Here is a 12,940-nt window from a genome sequence, read left to right as displayed (position 1 = left end):
ACGACCAAGACGAGGACGAGACGGTCGATCCTCGGACACTCGATCGCACCCTCGAGACGCACGCGAGCATCCCCAACTGCATCTAGCAAGCAGTGCACTCCCCTTCGAGCACACCCCCTCTCTCCTCCCGACGCCGCGCCATGTCTGCCTCGCCGCAACCCACAGACTCCGTCGACGCCAACACCAACCACCAGCAGCAGCAGGGCACCGAGCTTCCCGGCCCGGGCGCCTTCCTCAAGGGCGTCGTCGGCCAGCCCGTCGTCGTCCGCCTAAACTCGGGCGTAGACTACCGCGGTCCGTCCCTCTCCTTCCTCGCTCCACCGCACCTCGCGCACTCACCCAAGGAGAGCCACCAGGCGTCCTCTCGTGCCTCGACGGCTACATGAACATCGCCCTCGAGCAGACCGAGGAGTACGTCGACGGCCACAAGACCAACGACTATGGCGACGCCTTTGTCCGCGGAAACAACGGTGCGCCTTTGTCGTTCCACGGTGCTACACGCACGAGAGCTCACTCCCTCGGACTACGCCCGCAGTCCTGTACATCTCGCGGCTAGCATGAGCGCGCGCGAGAGAGCGAGACCCCGAGTCGGCGAGCGCAGTGCGCGCGCGCGCTCGCAGGTGCAGAATGATACCCCCCCACCTTGCATGTGTAACGCACCCTCCTGTACCACCAGCACCTACTCGCGCGACTGACGAGAGAGCCGCGCAGGCGGGAGCGCGACGGTCGATCTTCTGTCTCGCTGTTCCTGCTGTGCGCGACAACATCTCCGACGTCTATGCACACCTCCTTCCGCCCCCGCGTCGTCATCTACGGTCTATCCATACCGGCTCATCGTCTGCTCAGCTCCTCGCCGCTTCCCCTCGCGCCTCCGCCTCCGCCGCCCTCCGCTCCACCTCCCTCCCCAGCTCCCTCGCCTCCTCCTTCCTCTCCTCCTCCCCCTCCCCCTCCTCCTCTCCCAACCGCAACCGCTCCATCTCTTGCCCAACCTCTCCACCTCCAACCTCCTCCCCGCCTCCCTCCATCACCCCCCGGACGGGCGGCACCGCCCCCTCGACCGGCTGCTCCTCTCGGCGGTACGCGACGCGGTCGAGGATCGCAGGGAGCGCCGCGCGCAGGTCCATGTGCGCGCCGACGAGGTCGGAAATATTGACGTCCGTGATGCCCGAGACGTGCACGGGGCGGAGCCTGCGGGCGCGGGCGGAAGGGGCCAGGTCAGCCGCAAGCGAGCGAGCGAGAGCGAGTGGGAGTGGGAGAATCAAGGGAAGCGCTGAAGAGAAAGGAAGACTGCGCCCTCACCCGGCGATGCGCGTATTGAGCGTGTACAGCCTCGCCGCGATGCCCAACACCCAGTCGTTCCCGCTCCACGCGTTGACGACTTCGTGCGCGACGACGCTGCGCGCTTTCGCCCACGCGACCGGGGAGGGCGCGTCGGGAAGCGAGATGAGTACGGCAGAGTAGACGAGGTTGGGGAGGTCGAGCGCGTGCAGGTGCTGCAGCGTAGAGAGGATCAGGGACGCGCCCGGGCCGTAGCCGATCTGCGAGGGGGCGAGCGCGCGTGAGCGACAGGGTTGCGTGAGGGAGACACAAGGCGCGAGACAGACGAGGACGACGGGCCGCTTGCCCTGCACCTCCTTTTCGAGGATCTCGGCGAGCAGGACGCCGGCTTTGCGCGCTTTCTCCTGTGGGCCGGGGATCACAAAGGTCGAGTCCAGTCAGATGTCGTAAGAAACAGTCCACGAGACCACGCACCCTGCACCTCGTAAAGTCGGAATCAAACGCCGTCGTCGCGCTCTTGTACATGGTGAGCGGGAGCGCGACGCCGGCATACACGGCCGCGAGCGCCGTGCGCTTGACGATCTCGGCCCCGCCCATCGAGATCAGCTTGTTCTTGACAAACTGGTCGAGCGACTGGCCCGCTTCGAGGAAGGCTGCCGAAGCGGGGAAGAGGGGGTGAGCTGCTGCAAGGTGAAGAGGAGGACTTGCGGCGCACTCTGCGGATCGGCCTTGAGCGAGTAGGCGTCGACTTTGGATTGTAGCACGAACGGCCGCCACGGGTCGACCGAGTCCTTCTCGTCGACGAGGAAGCCCGACGCAACGACTGTCCGACACCAAGCAGCGGTCAGTACTTGTGCGACGGGGAAAACTCAAGGACGTAACACACTAGTAGCGGTGAGGGAAGGGATCTGCGGCGCCTCTTTCAGCTCGTCGTCCTTGATCGGCTCGAAGCGCACGTCCTCGAGTCCCTTCATGCGGCGGTGCGTGCGGTAGCCAGCCAGTCCGCCTGTTGAGCACTCGTGAGTCAGCTTACCGCGGACCACCGGCTCGGCAGAGGAGAGAACACGTACCACCGCCGAGCCCGAGCAGCGTGCCAATGAGGACGGCCCCTCCCGCCCCCGAAAATCCAGCAATCCCAATCGTGCCCAGCCCCGCCGCAATCGCCGGTGCCGCAAGCCCACCCGTCAGCCCGATGGCGACGCCGCCGAGGACGAACCCGGCGCCCGTCGCGGCCCACTTGAGCGCGTTGCCCTTCTTGGCCGCCTTTTCGCGGTACTCCTTGGCCGCCTCGTCCCACTCGACGGCGCCACCGGCCCCCTGCTCGGCCGCGCGCTTGGCCTCGTCCGAGTGCTGCAGCTGGAAGTAGAGGAACTGGGCGATCGTGCGCTCGACGTCGGCGACGACTTGGGCGTCGATGCCGAGCACTTGGGCGGTGCTGACCACGAGCGAGCGAGACAGTGCCGTATAGTTGAGAGGAGGAGGAGCGGCCTGATCGGCGGCTGCGGCGGTGCCACCGCGGGCGGAAGCCTTGTCGGCCGCAGCCTTTGAGGCGGAAGACGAGCTGAAGAGGCCGCCGACCTTGGCTGCCGCAGCAGCCCCGACTCCAGAAGCCTTCCTCTCCTTCTCCTGCTCGCCGGCCTGCTGACCCGCGCCAATGAGCCCGAGGCTCACGAGCACGAGCTCCCACACGACGTCCCACTCCCTCTTCTCGCGCTCCTTCCTCCTCTCCTCCTCATCGCCCTCCTTACCCTCCCCTTTCGGCAGCGGAGGGTCGAGTGCGTCGGGCATGCGCATCCCGCTATCGGGCTGCTCCGGCAGCTGCGCCATGTCGACCCCAAAGTGCGCGCACACGACCGCGAGCCACCGCGTCGCGTCGGCGGCCGTCTCGCGCATCAGGGCGCGGAGGCGCGCCTGGTCGGCGTCGAGCTCGCGCTGCGCCGAGGCGAGGTCTCGTGCGGAGGGGGCGGAGGAGGGGGCGGGGGGAGCGTCGGAGGAGGGAGTCGAGGCGGGAGAGGCGGACGGGGTCAGGTCGTCGAGGGTGAGGTGCTGCGTGTAGCGGCCGGCGAGGGCGTGCAGGGTCGACACTGTGCGGCAACGCGGCTAAGCCCAAGTAGCAGCGACGGGCAACTCCGAGCGGATCTGAGGCGGCGTGCGACCCGAACGCACCTTTGGCTGCGATGGCGCAGAAGAGCTTGACGCCCGGTTCGAACGTCGCGATGCGCGACTCGAGCTGCTCTTCGCCGCCCATGTCGCGCCCGGCCCTTCAGGGTGCGAGGGAGAGCAGGGAGGGGAGCGGTGGAGGCTAGCGCGAGACGGGGAAATGAAGGTCGGCGACACGCGTCGTGCAGCGCGCAGGGCCGGCTGAGCCGCTTGTCAAGGTAGCAGAAGCACGTTCCAGCGACTCTGCGCGGCGAAAGGAGTGGAAGTGCGAGCGTGATTTGGGGAAAACACACCGTCATCTCGTCGCGAGGAGGCAAGGCTGAGGGTGTCGAGGGCGGCCAGCTGCTGGTTGCAGGACGGACGTAAAGCTCGCAAAGAACCTCGTCTGAACAGCAGTGAATTTCTCTGCGAGGATGCGCAGATTCGAAGACGAGTTCCGCGGCGATTTGCTTGTGTCCGTGACTTCGCGGGCTGCTTCGGCTTGGGCTGGCCTGCTGACAGAGGTCCAAGGCGAGCTCGATCACGCGCGACTTGGCCGGACAGACGGCGCCGCCGCGAAGCCGAACTTGATGATGAAGTTCGCTTCCGCGCCTCCGCCGCGTCGGCCGCGTACGACAAGTTCGGGCTTGCGCTTGCTCAGCTTGAGCACCGCGAGCAGCGCTGCACAGTGCGACAGAGCGTTGCACTCCTTGCCCTTGCTTGCACCCACACAGAGCCGGGCGCACCGCGCGCACCTGTCGCCACCACTCGACCATGCTCTCGCCGGACGCAGATCCCCGAGCCCTCGCTCGTCCCGCCTTCAGCCTGCCCTCGCCGAAAGGACTGCTCTTCGGCGCTGGACTCCTCGCCCTCGCCCTGCTCCTCCAACCCGCCGTCCCTCCGCGCGTCTCGCGCATCCTCCGCCTCGCCCTCTTCCCTTTCGTCGCCTTCCTCGCCCTCGCCAGCCCGTTTTGGTGGCGGTTCGAGCCCTGTGCCATCGGCATTCCCGCCAACTTCCGCTGGGCCATCTTCGCCCCGTACGGGTGGCTCAAGGCCGTCGAGTGGGGGCTCTTGTCGAGCGGAGCGCGGGAGAGGGAATTCGCCTGGGTCGGCTTCGACGGACGAGACGAGGAGAGAGTGCACGCACACTCGCGTGAACACACATGCGAAGGGAAACGAGGCGCAGTGCAGCAGCAGGCGGCCGGAAAGACGACAGCGCGGGAACAAGACGGCAGCGCACGGTCACGTCGGGCGAACGATGTCGCAGCTCCGCGCCCAATGCACCCGCCAATGCGCGCCGACAGCTTGACTGCGCCGCAAGACGCGAGCGCAGCAAACTCGCAGCTCCCGACGCCTTCCCCTTCACCCTCACCGCCTTTCGAAGCGATTCAACCCCCGTCAATCGCCGACGACCCGCCTCATTCCCCTCCTCTCCCGCCTCTCGCCAGGGCCAAAGTCGCCTCGCTCACGGCCGAGCAGCGCCTTCACCCACTGCGCACATTCTCGGACGCGTTCCACCTCTTGACGAGCCTCCGCGGTATCGGCTACACCTGGGGCCCGCCCCTGCGCTCGCTCGCGCCGCCTTCGCCTACGCACGCCGCGTTCGTCCGCCGCGCAGCGTACATGTTCGTCTACTCGCACGTCGTGAGCACGCTCTGCCTCGCGCTGCAAGTCCTCGACCGCGACGGCCTCCTCGCGCCCTTCCTCGCGCGGCAGCTCTCCCTCCTCCCCGTCTCCGCGCCCGCCGCCGTCGCCGAGTTCATCTCGTCGACCACCTCGCGCCTGTGCATTGGCGTGAGCCTGTACGCGCAAATGAACATCGGCTTCGAAGGCGCCTGCCTCGCCTTCTTCCTCTGCCACCACGCGACCAACGCCCTCCTCTCGCGCCTCGCGAACGCGCTTCCGCCAAACTGGGCAAAGCGCGTGAGCTGGAGGAGCACGTTCGACCTGCGGGAGTATCCGCCGCTGTTTGACCGGCCATTCGCCGCGATGGGGGACGGAGGGCTCGCGAGCTTTTGGGGCAAGAGGTGGCATGCGCTCTTCCGTGGACCGTGCGTTTGCGCCTCGTTTAACGTCGCGTACATTGGCTGTTGCTCATAGCTCTCGATGCACGCAGGTTCACCGCCGTCGGATATCGTCCCGTTTCCAAGCTCGCCCGCACGCTCGGCTTGCCCAAGAAGGCCAGCCAGCTCGCCGGTGTATTTGTCGTCTTTGCGCTCAGTGGCTGGATGCACTGGCAAGGTGCGCTCGGACTTGACTTCGCCCTTCTCTCGGTCGGAACCGCCTAACCCCATCTTGAACGCTTTTTCTATAGCCCTTCTCGCCGCCCGACACGCACTTGGCGAAAGCCTCTCCCCTTCTCTCATGGCATTCGCCGCCGCGCACTCGATCCCGCCAACCTCGCTCTTCCCGCGCCCCTACGCCTCGCTGTCGTTCCTCGAGCGCCACGGCACCTTCGTCTTCTTCCTCTTGCAGCCCGTCGCGGTCGCGCTCGAGAACTTCTGGATCGCAAAGACGCGGAGGCGGGTCGGAGGCTGGGCGGGGAGGATCTGGGTTGCGTTGTGGGTTGTCGTGCTCGGGCAAGCTGTCGTCGGGCGGAGCTGGTGCGTCTCCCTTCTTTCCGTTCTTTCCGCCGCCTGCTTCAGTTCTGGGGCTGACCTATGCGTGACTCACGAACTCGCAGGCTCGCCCTCGGCCTCGTGCATGGGCTTCCTCCAGTGCACCTGTGGTCGTGGGAGCGCTGGCTGCTTCCTACCTTTTCTCTTGCACCCATGCCCATATTCATGCGTTCCTAGACCCTGTTTGTAGCTCCTAGACTCGTAGTGATGTTATCGCACGTTCATTGTCGGACCTGCTCCTCCTCGTCGAGACATCCTCTAGCACGAAAGGACCTTCCTAATTTGCCGATGGGCCGGGCGAATCAGCCCAGTCAACAGTGCGGAGGATGCTGTTCTTTCAACTGTCCGACCCCGGCATCTTGGCTTCTGGGTGGCTCCGCCGCCACCAAGAGCTGAAGGCCGGAGCTCGGTGTGAAGCTGATGGATGAGGAGGCCCGAGGGCGCCGGAGCCCGGTCGGCTCTCGCTCTCGTCAACTTTCTCTCACTGTGCCCGCGCATGCGCGTGAACGTTCGCCGCATCCAGCACGCATCGTCTCGCTGACTCAGGCGGAAAAACAAAGAACGCTTCGGGGCCTCTTCGCCGCCACCGCCGTCATCGGACCCCGAAACAGCTGGTCCCCAGAGAGTGCCCCGTGCAGGTTCTCCGCTTGCTGCTCGTCTCCAGGCTATCCTCCGCTCCTCTCACCCCGTCGTCGCTGGGGAAAGCGGTGCTGCCACCGTCGACTTCGCCAAACTTGTTCGTGTGCGCTGTGCTCGTCTCGCTCCGCCACACGCGCGTGTCCTGACCTCGGCGTCCACGTCCCATCTCTCACCAGCCACGCGTGCGAGAAACCCGCCCGCATCGATTCGCCCGTCCGCCGCCTTGGCAACTCCTCCACTCCAAACCGGCACTTTCTCTCCCGCTCGCCTCTCGCCTTCCTTTCCCTCCTACAGAGTCCGACACACAGACCATGGTCGGTCTTAAGCGCGTGGAAGACAGGCCAACGCCTTCTTCCGTCTACAACATGTGGGTTGCCGCCCCTCCTCCGCTCTGAACGTTCGCGAGGGGACCCATTTTGGGGCCCTCGGCGTTCCTCCGCGCTTCTCTCCTCTGCACAAGCCCGAATCTGACTCTGCGACTGCTCGGCCGACTCGCAGCCGCGTCTATGGGGCGGCGATTACCGCGTCGGTGCGTGTCGAGCTGCCTCGAGCTCTTCCAATGAATCTCGTGCGTGCGCGAATGCTGACGAGTCCGATGCCCCGTGCAGTTCGCGGCTATCATGATTGGTACGTTGTGACTCCGCGCCTCCTTGTATCGACGTGCACTGACATTTCTTCGCAGGTTACGATTCCGCATTCTTCGGGTACGTAGCCATTTTTAGTTGTCGCCGAAGCGCGTCTCCTGACGGTGAGAGTACGCCCACAGAACGACGATCAACCTGCAGTCATTCCGCGCTGAGTTTGGCGCGGACGAGGTTCGCTCGCGCTCGGCGGATCTCGTCTCGCTCTATCAGGCAAGGCGGCAATCCCTCGTCTGAGTGGCGCATGTTCTGACCCTGCTCGTGTCTACAGGCTGGCGCGTTCTTCGGTTCGCTCGCGGGTTTGCCCGTCGGGTACTACTTCGGTCGTCGTTGGGGCTTGCTCGGCGCGGCGCTCATCTTCACGCTCGGAGCCGGCATCATGCTTGCCGCTAACTCGAGTCGCGGACTGGACGCCATCTATGCCGGTCGCGTCATCGCTGGTTTCGGCATGTGCGTGTTCTCCGGGGCATCTGAGGTGTGCGCGAGATTGACGCTCTCACGCGATGCAGTGGCGCCGCCTCGAACTTGACGCCGCTCTACATCGGTGAAATCGCGCCTCCCGCCATCCGTGGTCAGCTCGTCGGCATGTACGAGATCGGCTGGCAGAGTACGTCTACATGTCGCTTCAGTCGGTTCACGAGACTGACACTGCATCACTTTCTTGTGCGGCACAGTCGGTGGTCTCGTGCGTTAACCCGTGAAACTATGCTGTTTCTGCAACTGACCTGAAATCCTTTCCTTGCAGGTCGGCTTCTTCCTTCCGTACGTCCGCTTTCCAGCCCTGTGACTCGCAGCTCGATACTGACGCGGCCGTCCCGCAGCTACGGCGTAGACACGACCATCGAGCCGAGCAGGAAGCAGTGGCTTATTCCGTTTGCGGTGCGTTGTGACTGACCCTAGTCGCGCTGCCCCACCCATCCTTCGCAGTGAATTGACCTTCTTGCTGCAGGTCCAAATCATCCCCTCCGGCCTTTTCGCCATTGGCATTCCCTTCTTCGTCCGCGAGTCGCCTCGCTGGCTCATCTCGCGCTCCCGTCGCGACGAGGCGATCAAGAACCTGTCGTTCCTGCGCAAGCTGCCAGCGGACGACCCCTACATGATTCAGGAGATGTACGCTCATTCTTCGCGTTGTCCTTTTCTGACAGAGGCTCACCTCCCATCATGCAGCAACGACATTGACCTTCAGGTCGAGAACGACCGCACGGCCGTTGGAACTGGCTTCTGGGCTCCTTTCCGCCAGGTCTTCGGCAAGAGCTTCCTCTTCCGCCGCCTCCTGATTGTCACCAGCCTGTTCATGTGGCAGAACGCCACCGGTATCAACGCTGTCAACTACTAGTACGTCCAGGCGTCGTTGATTTGCCGGGAAAAGTTCTGACTGTCCGCCCCTGCAGCGCTCCGACCATCTTCCGCTCGATCGGCATCACCGGCGGCAACACTTCGCTGTTGACCACCGGCCTCTTCGGCGTGGTCAAGACTGTGGCGTCTCTGATCTGGGCATTCCTCCTCATCGACCACCTTGGCCGCGTGCGAATCCTCCTGATCGGATCCGCTGGCGGTGCCATCTCGATGTACATCATCGGGTATGTCCTTTCCAGCTCGCTGTTGCTCATGGAGTGCTGGCAGTGTGGTACCTCGCTCAGACGAGACAGGGTAGTGTGCGCTTGCTACCTCCGAGCTTCGCTGACTCTCCTGCTTCTTAACAGCGCTTACATCGCCATTGGGAAGCCTCAGAACAAGACTACGCCGTCGCTTGACTCTGGCGGAACTGCAGCTGTCTTCTTCTTCGTGCGTTATGCGTCCTTTCCTGAGGGAAAGCGAGCAGGATGCTGACCCTGTCGTCCGCCCCAGTACCTCTGGACGGGTAAGTCTAGCTTTCAGGCAGACGACCTCTCACGTCGCTGAGACAGCGGCATGAGCTTGGCATTCAACAGCGGGATAGGGACTTCAAGCTGACCTTCCGAACCCGCATCCGCGCTACTCCCTTGCCCTTTCCGCAGTCTTCGTATGTTCATGCCCATTTGGCCTTCTGACTACACCTACTGATTTCTCGTCTTCTGCAGTACTCGGTCAGCTGGAACGGCACGCCCTGGGTTGTCAACTCCGAGGCCTTCCCTGGCGCCGTCCGCCAGGTCACGCAATGTCTCGCTGCGACTTCCAACTGGCTCTGTACGTTCGCATTCTACCTGTCAGTCAAGCCTGTCGCTGACTCTGGCGACTCACAGGGAATTTCGCCATCGCGCGCGCGACGCCGACCATGTTCGAGGAGATGGGCGGCGGAGGCTACGGCGTCTACATCGTGCGCTCGTGTGGTCTTTCCGCTCTGAAAAAGCCTGCTGACCGCCCCGTGCAACTTGCAGTTCTTCGCTGTGCGCCCATTCCCCCGCCACAGTGCAATACACACGAACACTCGCTGACGGTCTGTTCTCCTTGCAGTCCATGATGATCCTCTCCATCCCGTTCATCATCTTCCTCCTCCCGGAGACGAAGAACATCCCTCTCGAGGAAATGGTGCGCGCGCCTGGCTCCTCCTCCACCCCATCGCCAGACCCGCTTACCCACTCCTGTGCACGCGCAGGACCGCCTCTGGCTCGACTCGCACCCCTGGTCCGCGAACGGCCGCGTCCTCGCCGAGCTGCAGCGCGAGCGCGCCCAGCGGCCGACGCACGGGAAGGACGACCTGCTGTTCCCGCCCAAGAACAAGGGACAGCAGGAGTTCGTCGAGCAGGCGCACGGAAGTGGCAAGAAGAACGAGGAGATGGCTTGAAGGGCGGTAGAGTTGCAAGGTGCGGGGAGAGGAGTGGCAGATGAGGGCTGATGCACTTGTGTATAGTTCTGAGCATCGTTGACGGACTGGGTGAAACGACAAGCCTGTATGAGTTTGCGCATTCTCCGGCATGTCTCCAATGAGAGGCTAGCGATACAACACGTGACTCTACACAGTATCGATCGAGACGTGATACGACGATCAGTCGTCCGGACCAGGCAGCTCGCTGCGAGTCTTTTTGCGTTAGCACCCTTCTCGGATGCGAGATCATAGCATGGGACACACCTCTCCTCCATACGCTCTTTGATCTCGCCCATGTGCGGGTGATAAGTCGACCACTGGAACCTGCGGCGGTGGAACGAGCCTGGGTTGAAGACGAGACACCGCTCGTACACGAGCTTGTACGGGTCGAAGGAGTCGGCGAGGACAAGCTGCGGGATGAGCGTCAAGGTAAGGACGGAAAGGCGCGAGATGAAAAGGCGGAGAGACGCACGGTGGTGGGCATTGGGTACAGGCGGAGAGCGTGGTCGTATTCCCATAGGACGGGCCGAACGGGGAGTGGTAGCGGCGCGAGGTGCGCCTGGTCGAGGATAGTCTGCACGAGCTGTGAATGGAAGCGGGCCATGCACTCAGTTCTTGTCCACTTACTGGCCGAAGACGAGATGGGCATCGCGGCGACTAACCGCCTTGCGCAAGTCTCCCTTCCTCCCGCCTTCCTCGCCCTCCTCGGTCGGGAACCGTACCGCGTTCCGCATCATCCTGCTCATCAAGTCGTCGCGGAAGACGACGATCTCCTGGCTGAACCAGCGCACGCGGCATGGGTTGCTCGCGAGCGTGAGGTTGGGCACCTTGGCGATGAGCGCCTTGAGGAGCGGTTCGGGGAGCGGGGGCCGCGGGAGTGCGGCGGAGGACCAGGGGTCCGAGGGGCCGGGGACGAGGAGGAAATGCGAGTGCTGCATGAGGGAGGGGAAGGAGGAGAGAAGGGTCGCGAGCTGGGCGAAGAGGTCTGTACGCAATAAGCTGTGTGAGGAAGGCTACCATAGCAGCTGCACGGGTCCGACCTGAAAGCGAACGCAGCAGCAGTGAGGACCCAGCACTCACCGGTGTACTCGCGCATCGCCTCTCCGTCAAACAGCCACGGTCGGCTGCGAAAGTTGCCGCACAGGATGAAGAGCCGCGGAATGCTCTTGTCCTCCATGTCGTTGTACACGCCGAGCAGGTCCCGCAGCGCGCGGAGGACCTTGGCGTTGTCGAGGTGCAGGTCGGACAGGACGATGAAGGACGTTTCGTGGGCGGGGGACTGCTCGGCGGCAATGAGGTCGGCCTTTCAACGAACGCGAGGTCAGTGCGGAGCGATTTGGTGGGTAGAAAGGGTGCTCGTGCCTCTTCTGCTGCCGACAATGCACCAATGCCGAGAAAGTCGTGATGGCCGTGGATCTTCCTGCTCGCCCGGTTCCAGGTCAGTTCCGCACGAGCGGTGCTTAAGAGCCAGACCCGTACGCACATGGCCTCGTCTCGTCGCTCGCTTGGCGGATGGCCGATTTCCGCAACCTTGAAAATTGACTCGTGCGTGTAGTCGCCGTCAACCAGGACGAAGGATCCTTCGGTGAACAAGCCGGACTCCGGGGTCTGCGTCTCTCTCAGTCAGCGCGCGATGCGGAATGCATGACGCAACGAAGAACTTACCGCCTCGGAAAGGTTGAGCTTGACTTTGTCGTCGAGGTCTTCGAGGTAGAACTCGCCGTCCTCCATGCGCGTCAGGAGGCCAAAGATGAGGAAATGCCCGCCCTGCCGCCCGAGCAGGTTCTTGATCGTCGTGAGCTGTCCACAGCATCTGTCAGCTTGGTCCGAAGTCGACATACCGACGAGAGGCACACCTTCATGTAGTCTACGCGCTCCGGATCGACGACAGTTGGAGGGCAGAAGTGTTCGTTGCGCAGGATGACCTGCTTGATGACATTGAAGCGGTCGCGGAGGTATTGCGACTTGGACAGGGCTCCTGGTGCGATGGACGGTGCCGCTTTTGCCCTGTGAAACGAAAGCATGAGCCGGGTCGCTACCGAACGAGTGAGCGCAGGATAAACGCACTTCTCGAATCCGCCGCGGATCTCGTCCCACCTCCAGGCCGGCAAGTCGAACGAGTCGACGATCTTGAGGTGCTGGGCAGCGTCGAGGTCGTCTCCGCCCTCGCCATCGTCGGGCTGGTCTGCCGCAACTCGCAGTCGCTCGTACGTCTCCTCGAGCAGGTCGACCGTGATCTTGCTCGGCCCGTCTGCGGTGCAATCTCCGTCAGCTTTCACTGGGTGAAGCGCTAGAAAGGAACGCACCCAGCCCGCTGCCAGTCCCGACACAGCCCTTGACGAGGTGTTCGAACGAAGCGACAATCTCGCCCTCGTCCTCGAGCTCAAAGTGGCGCACAAAGGTGTCGAGCCAGTCGATCACTCCCGGTGCGAGCTGGAGCGAGTACTTTTGCTGGAAGATCTTGCGTGCGAGCGTCGCCGCGACCGACGAAGACGACGACGAGGACGAGTGGGCGGGGCGGCGGGCGGTGCGGGCGCCGGGTGCGCCTGGCTGGACGCTGCTGCCGCGCTGGCTCGATTCCATGCGCGCGCTGAAGCTCTGTGCGCTGCTGGGATGGTGCGACCGAGATGCAGGCGATCAAGGCCGCGCGAGGAAGACGCGTCGCAACGTGAAGACCGCGTTCGCCCGGCAGCGACGCCAAGTCGAGGCAAATGCCTGCGTTCGAGACGGCAGGGGCACTCGTGCAGTCGTGGCAGGCGTGCAGGCGCGCAGACAGTCGAGCGCAGCCTGAGATTGCAAAGTGGACTACACCTCGAATCTCTCCAAACACACGCTGGGGT

The 12,940-nt window shown here is 63.8% G+C and overlaps 5 protein-coding genes across 5 annotated transcripts; 3 read left to right on the top strand and 2 right to left on the bottom strand.

The window, feature by feature from the left end:
* Positions 1 to 140: 140 nt before the first annotated feature.
* Positions 141 to 561, top strand: JCM10292_007092 (U6 snRNA-associated Sm-like protein LSm6; the record flags this gene model as incomplete). Its single annotated transcript, XM_076651280.1, has 3 exons — positions 141 to 294; positions 357 to 470; positions 536 to 561. The coding sequence occupies 3 exons, from the start codon at positions 141 to 143 to the stop codon at positions 559 to 561; spliced, it is 294 nt and encodes a 97-aa protein (XP_076503198.1).
* Positions 562 to 842: 281 nt separating this feature from the next.
* On the bottom strand, positions 843 to 3,526 carry JCM10292_007091 (uncharacterized protein; the record flags this gene model as incomplete). The annotated part of the gene is made up of 8 exons (XM_076651279.1): positions 843 to 1,188; positions 1,300 to 1,538; positions 1,605 to 1,682; positions 1,753 to 1,931; positions 1,994 to 2,101; positions 2,165 to 2,284; positions 2,349 to 3,362; positions 3,445 to 3,526. 8 exons carry the CDS (start codon positions 3,524 to 3,526, stop codon positions 843 to 845), a joined length of 2,166 nt encoding a protein of 721 aa, XP_076503197.1.
* A 665-nt stretch (positions 3,527 to 4,191) lies between these two features.
* Positions 4,192 to 6,212, top strand: JCM10292_007090 (wax synthase family protein; the record flags this gene model as incomplete). The annotated part of the gene is made up of 4 exons (XM_076651278.1): positions 4,192 to 5,468; positions 5,534 to 5,658; positions 5,732 to 6,020; positions 6,101 to 6,212. The coding sequence occupies 4 exons, from the start codon at positions 4,192 to 4,194 to the stop codon at positions 6,210 to 6,212; spliced, it is 1,803 nt and encodes a 600-aa protein (XP_076503196.1).
* Positions 6,213 to 6,985: 773 nt separating this feature from the next.
* On the top strand, positions 6,986 to 10,079 carry JCM10292_007089 (sugar porter family MFS transporter; the record flags this gene model as incomplete). Its single annotated transcript, XM_076651277.1, has 21 exons — positions 6,986 to 7,041; positions 7,173 to 7,203; positions 7,283 to 7,301; positions 7,357 to 7,378; positions 7,441 to 7,528; positions 7,587 to 7,765; positions 7,825 to 7,922; positions 7,990 to 8,000; positions 8,061 to 8,077; positions 8,137 to 8,194; positions 8,265 to 8,425; positions 8,483 to 8,650; positions 8,707 to 8,895; positions 9,019 to 9,100; positions 9,164 to 9,176; positions 9,313 to 9,317; positions 9,376 to 9,481; positions 9,538 to 9,611; positions 9,673 to 9,681; positions 9,749 to 9,823; positions 9,891 to 10,079. The coding sequence occupies 21 exons, from the start codon at positions 6,986 to 6,988 to the stop codon at positions 10,077 to 10,079; spliced, it is 1,650 nt and encodes a 549-aa protein (XP_076503195.1).
* A 201-nt stretch (positions 10,080 to 10,280) lies between these two features.
* Positions 10,281 to 12,683, bottom strand: DPB2 (DNA polymerase epsilon noncatalytic subunit; the record flags this gene model as incomplete). Its single annotated transcript, XM_076651276.1, has 11 exons — positions 10,281 to 10,305; positions 10,365 to 10,510; positions 10,573 to 10,683; positions 10,763 to 11,085; positions 11,181 to 11,403; positions 11,463 to 11,520; positions 11,584 to 11,708; positions 11,766 to 11,900; positions 11,957 to 12,107; positions 12,168 to 12,351; positions 12,407 to 12,683. The coding sequence occupies 11 exons, from the start codon at positions 12,681 to 12,683 to the stop codon at positions 10,281 to 10,283; spliced, it is 1,758 nt and encodes a 585-aa protein (XP_076503194.1).
* Positions 12,684 to 12,940: the final 257 nt, after the last annotated feature.

The sequence above is a fragment of the Rhodotorula paludigena genome, assembly GCF_050403205.1.
Source record: "Rhodotorula paludigena JCM10292 DNA, Rt_paludigena_JCM10292v1_ctg48, whole genome shotgun sequence".
Taxonomy (NCBI): domain Eukaryota; kingdom Fungi; phylum Basidiomycota; class Microbotryomycetes; order Sporidiobolales; family Sporidiobolaceae; genus Rhodotorula; species Rhodotorula paludigena.
Note: the sequence above shows the minus strand (reverse complement) of the source record. Positions and strands in the feature narration are given on the sequence as shown.